General features: G+C 44.9%; 1 protein-coding gene across 1 annotated transcript; it reads left to right on the forward strand.

Moving 5' to 3' along the window:
• The first annotated feature begins 1,144 nt into the window (after window positions 1-1,144).
• LOC147626048 (uncharacterized) lies at window positions 1,145-5,169 on the forward strand. The gene is made up of 2 exons (XM_086817612.1): window positions 1,145-4,088; window positions 4,450-5,169. Exons 1-2 carry the CDS (start codon window positions 1,238-1,240, stop codon window positions 4,929-4,931), a joined length of 3,333 nt encoding a protein of 1,110 aa, XP_086673738.1. The 5' UTR covers window positions 1,145-1,237; the 3' UTR covers window positions 4,932-5,169.
• Window positions 5,170-5,919: the final 750 nt, after the last annotated feature.

Here is a 5,919-nt window from a genome sequence, read left to right on the forward strand (position 1 = left end):
ACCTATGCTTTACCCTATTTTAGGTCTCATAGATTCATTGAGACTTTTGGAGTTGTTAACCTAGGCATTGTACTATTTTAGGTCTCATAGAATGCATTAACCTATACTCACTTTTTAAGTGAGGGGCGTCAGGACCATTGGAAAACAAAGAGCTATTGTGCAATGTGAAAATGAAAGGACAATTTTCATCACAATTGCCTTGTATAAACAACTCTTCTCAAGATCCTTGGAGAGACTTTACATGGACCCTCTATTCGGAGATACTTTTTAGATTCGCATGAGAATGAATTTTTGTTGCACAAGGTCGACTCCTAATGGGGTAGAGTTGTAGGTTTTCTTCTTCTTGGAGGGCTAGTTTGAGGGCGCTCTGAGACCCAACGAAAAAGCAGATTTTAGGGCAAATCTTTGACTGGAAGGCCATGTAAAGTTGCTTTTAGGGCCTCTGTGAAAGAGTTGCTAGAATGGAAAATATATTCACTCCATTGGGATTCACAGCCTACATTAAATGTTATACAACTACTTTTAGTGGTTGGTACTGGTTTTGCTAGTTCGAGAGACGAGGAGGTTAGGTACTAGTTAGAAGTTTCAAATTTTCACTTTAAGAGAGCAACCCTAGAAACGCCATGTAAACCTTGTGAATTTACATCTGGATGTGTCTGGGAAGGCAAACTACGTACGACGTGAAAACAAGCCCTTAAGGCTTAGTGTGAGTACTCGAGGAAGGATGGGGCCATGGCCCATTGAAGGTTTAAAGTTTTTTAACTTTTACAGGTTCAGAAGTCAACTCCAGTTTGACTATTGGCCCCTAGATTACAAAACGGCTCTTGAATGCGAAACGTAAAAAAACAGTGTGTCCGTGTAAAACAGTCTTATGTTTTTCACGACGGTTTCACACGAGCGCAACTTGCAAGGAACGGTCAAGATTCAAGAAGGACGTTCATGTTTTAAATGATCAAATGGCGCGTGGGAGGAACAACAGTCAAACAAGGCGTGATGTTTGTGCACAGTGTCACCGTGTGAAGGGTCACCCGTGACAGGTGCGCACTGCGCAGCGCCGCAATTTCCAAAGAAATATAGCATTTTTCATTTATACAGAAATGCAGAAATAAAGAAAGCGCGGCCGGCGGGCCGGTGAGGGGGTTTGTTTTCACGGGTGCCTTAGTAGATTGTCACCGTCGTCTTCTCCGCGGCGTGAGAGTTTGTGATCGTCGTTTTTTTCCCTTTTCGGGGAGCTCTAATGGTTTCCTCCAGCTTACCCTCGCAGGCCTCGCCATCGCCTACACTACAATTCTCCATAATATCTCTCTTCCTTCTCCTAGCCGTGTCTTCTTCCCCCCTCACCATTGTCGCTGCTGCGTCTTCTTCAACATCAGCAAGCAATATTAACACCACCCTCTCTTCCCTTCTTGCTTTCAAAGCATCCATCTCCTCCGACCCTACCGGCTTCCTAGCCTCATGGAACACCGCCTCTTCATCAGACTATTGCACTTGGCCAGGCATCCATTGCTCTAACGGCACTCAAGATGTCATTGCGCTTCTCTTAGATTCACATAATTTCAATGGTACCCTCACCCCTCAATTAGGAGATTTACATCAGCTCTCTTACCTTAATATATCCAACAATAGCTTCCACGGCCCAATCCCTCCACAGTTAGGAAAGCTCTCCTCTTTCACCCACCTTGATCTCAGTGTTAACCAGCTCACAGGCAGCATCCCAAACTCATTAGCAAACTGCACCCAGCTCCAATACATAGACCTTAATAGAAACTCTCTTTCAAGCAGGTTGCCTCCATTTCTAACCAATTTTACCCTTCTTGCCTACCTTGATCTGTCTGTTAATACAATCACAGGTGAACTGCCACCTGATATCAGCCTCCTCTCCAACCTGCAGTTTTTCCAAATCTACAGTTCCGCCCTTACCGGCACCATACCGGCTTCCATCCTTAATTGCACTAACCTTGCTTGGCTTGATCTTGGAGACAATGAGCTTTCAGGAGCATTACCTTCTGATTGGAGCAAACTTGCAAGCTTACAGCAGCTCAGACTCCTGGATAACCACTTAACAGGGAGCATATCGGCTACACTGGGTAATTGCACCATGTTAACGGTGGTCAATTTGCAGAACAACTCCCTCACAGGTGAAATCCCTGAGTCATTAGGCAAATTAACCTTGTTGCAGGATCTCCGACTCTATTACAATGGCTTGACTGGTGTTATACCTGCCTCAATCACGAATTGTACCAAATTGATGTTCTTGGAGCTACCTTATAATGATCTCTCAGGAAACATTCCACAGGAGATAGGGCGGCTAAATCAAGCGCAGTGGCTAGCATTTACCGGCAACTCTAAACTTGGAGGAACAATCCCTGATTCAATAGGGGGATGCGCTCAGCTGCAGCATTTGACCTTTGAATATACTGGAGTAGGGGGTTCCTTGCCAAGTTCTTTGTTTAATTTGAGCAATTTGCAGGACCTGAGGCTTACTTCAAGTAGGTTTTCAGGGAGGTTGTCCGAGCAAGTGAGAAATCTAACGTCCCTGCAAAAGCTGGGTTTGGGCAGCAATGCTTTTGAGGGCCAGATCCCTGGAGGGTTGGGTGAGCTTGAGAGCCTTCAAGGTATGATTTTGCAGCACAACAACTTCTCAGGGCTAATCCCCTCGCAATTATCTGGCTGCATTTCAATTTCTGAGATGGATTTGTCGTACAATTCACTCTCGGGGACAATCCCCACTGCCTTTGGTCAGCTCCAATCATTGAATGATCTTTATTTACAAAACAACCGCCTCTCTGGAGAAATACCTGACATCTTTGAGAGCTTAACAAGGTTAGGGATCCTTAATCTTGCTCACAACATGTTTACAGGATCAATCCCAGGCTCTCTAGCTAATCTTGGCACTATTAGTGTATTATTAGACCTGTCTTTCAATAGTTTAACAGGGACAATCCCTTCATCCATGGGAGGTATGCAGATGCTGGTGACGATGAGCTTATCAGGCAACAAGTTTACAGGTGAAATACCAGGGGCATTTGGGGATTGCCAAGGGCTGCAAGTGTTGGATCTCTCTATAAACAAATTGGAAGGGGAGATTCCTTCCGCGCTTGGACAAATGAAAAGCCTTCAGTACCTTAATTTATCGCAAAATGAGCTTTCTGGTTCCTTGCCACCATCCCTGGGCTACCTTAATGACCTTGTGTCCTTGAATGTCTCCTACAATGCATTGCAAGGGATGATACCTAATATTGGAGTCTATAAAAACTCCTCTTCATCTTCTTTTCTTGGTAATCCAAGCCTATGTGGGTACCCCCTATCCACAAGCTGTAATCCTCATTCCAATCACTCCAAAAGAGTTGCGATCATAGTGTCTGTGTGTGTGGTTGGGGGGTTCATTTTGGTGGCCATATTATGTGCTTGGTTGTGGTGGTGTTGCTGTCGTAGGAACGAGAATGCCATCTCAAAGGAGCCCCTATTTGAAGACCTTGAATCAGATTCCTTTGACATCCAGAGGCCTGGGTTCAAGGCATGGACAGCAAAGGAGATGAGGGCAGCAACCAACGGTTTTGACGCCGGGAATGTGGTAGGGTCAGGGGCAGTGAGTGTGTGCTACAAGGGCGTGATGGAGGAGTCAAAGGGGAAGAGGGTAGTGGCAGTGAAGAGGCTAAATGTGAGGGATTATTACGAGGCAGAGGCCAGGAGGAGCTTTGTGAATGAGCTCAAGACTCTGTGCAAAATGAGGCACAGGAATTTGGTGAAGGTGTTGGGCTACTGTGTGGAGGGAGGGGAGGTTGCACTGGTGATGGAGTTCATGGAAGAAGGCAATTTAGATGGGCATTTGCATAGTGAAACTAATAGACTGTGTTGGGAGGAGAGGGTTAATGTGGCTGTGGATGTAGCGGAGGGTCTAGTATACCTTCACCATGAGTATGTCCAACCCATTGTCCACTGTGATCTCAAGCCTAAGAACATACTGCTTGGATCGGATATGGTGGCCAAGATCGCTGATTTTGGCATTGCAAAGCTTCTTGATCGTAACCATACAGGAGATGTGAGCGCCAGCAAGTTTAGAGGGACGTTTGGCTATGCTGCTCCAGGTAAACTTTATTCTGAATAAATTGAATTGCATTACTTAATGAATTGTGCATCTTTCCGGCTTCACATTTAATTATTCTCGATGTAATATAATATAATACGCATGGTCGTTGAAGTCACGTTACGCACTCATTTTTTATTGTTATTATCATATCAATTTGATACTTAAAATAATATTCTTTTGTCAACCGAAGGGTATATATAATATATTATTTCATGTAATATAATATTATGCTGCTGCCGACCTAAGCCGTGACCCCGGCAGCCGGCAGGTGCTTGATTTATGAATAATTTATTTTGTAAAAGTAAAATATATTTTTATATATTTGTAGAAGTAAATATTTGCTGGCGTTGCGCTGACAGAATATGCAGCCGGGTCCCGCATATCCACGAAGGCTGACGTGTATAGCTACGGGGTGCTGCTCATCGAGCTTGTGACAGGAATGAGGCCCACGAGCCCGCAACTTCACGAGCGCGGGGTCAGCTTACACACGTGGGCGCGGACGCTTCAACGGTCCGGGCAGACAAAAGAGGCCCTGCACGAATGGGCTGCGGGAACGGACCCGCCAATTTTGCAAGAGGCCGCGGAGCTCCTGGCCCTGGGTGTGAAATGCAGCAGCGATTTGCCCACCGACAGGCCCACCATGATGGCCGTCCGCGACTCTGTGATCAGGCTCAGGAAGCACACACTTCACAAATCCACACGTAGTAACTATCCGGACATCAACGAGCTCCTGCAGGCCCCGGACATCACCCTCTCCTTGCCCGCAGCTGGCAAATTGTTATTGGACCCATGCATGGAGGTGGAGTGCTCAGATATGCACTCGTCCCTTACCAGATCATGATCTCATGGATAATCACTGGTGTGACCTTGGTTTTGGCTGTCCAACATCTTGTAACATGTCATTAGAGGATCAGTAACACCTCAACACCGTGTACATAGCCATCACCCTCTCCTTTCACTTGTCCGTTACTAAATCATGATCTCATGGATTATCACGGGTGTGACCTTGGTTTTGGCTGTCCAACATCTTGTAACATGTCATTACAGGATCAATAACACCTCAACACCTTGTACATAAAGATCTTGTTTGTTAGTTTTGAGATTCTCTGAGAATGCTTTTAAAAGTGGCACTTACCGTAATGCTAGTTATTGTGGGTGATATCACATTAATACTTAAGATCTATTGTTATTGGTATATGAGTTTGGGACCATGCTAGTGTTATCGATATTGGAGGTAATTTTTCGTATTAAATATTGACCTAGTGTATTATTGGTGTTATGTGTTATTTTTCGTGTTAAATAGGATAATTATGTCAATTAGTGGGCAGGGCCAAAAGGGGGCACTTTTTAATAGCTATTCCACACCCAAAAAGGCATGGTAGGGCTCCAAAAAAGAATCACACATGTTGCTGCTAGGGAAGGTGTGCTCCCTAAAACCAATCCTTGTGGACATTCCAAGATTTGGAAAATTGTTGTGCAGTGCTTCCCATGCACCTACATCGTTCCTCTCCAACATCCCTTGCATAGAAAAACAAGCAAAACTATGCCATGGCTCTGTAAGTTAACAAGACTATATAACTAGAACCAAGTATTTCCATATGAGATGTAGTTAGTACTCATTGGCGACCCGATTTATGATTGGTCTTAAGGGCAAGAGGCTTCATGGCCATCTCTACAAGTCTAGGCACTATATCTTCGATGAGTGTTGTGCTCGCGAGGTAATAGACTATCTATAATCTACAAGACAAGGATGTAAAAGTCGTCCACGCGAACTAAGAGATGGGGGTGCATCATCCAAAGCCTCATTGTTAGGTAAGGGTGCCCAACCA

This window comes from Cibotium barometz, chromosome 23 (genome assembly GCF_041138505.1).
Source record: "Cibotium barometz isolate CiBa-2024 chromosome 23, ASM4113850v1, whole genome shotgun sequence".
Taxonomy (NCBI): Eukaryota; Viridiplantae; Streptophyta; class Polypodiopsida; order Cyatheales; family Cibotiaceae; genus Cibotium; species Cibotium barometz.

What these genes read in the sequence shown, in the direction of transcription:
- LOC147626048 (XM_086817612.1), top strand. Translation starts at nt 1,238, where the DNA reads ATGGTTTCCTCCAGCTTACCCTCGCAGGCCTCGCCATCGCCTACACTA. An exon ending in GTTTGGCTATGCTGCTCCAG is followed by an intron (nt 4,089 to 4,449) that starts GTAAACTTTATT and finishes TTGCGCTGACAG; the next exon opens with AATATGCAGCCGGGTCCCGC.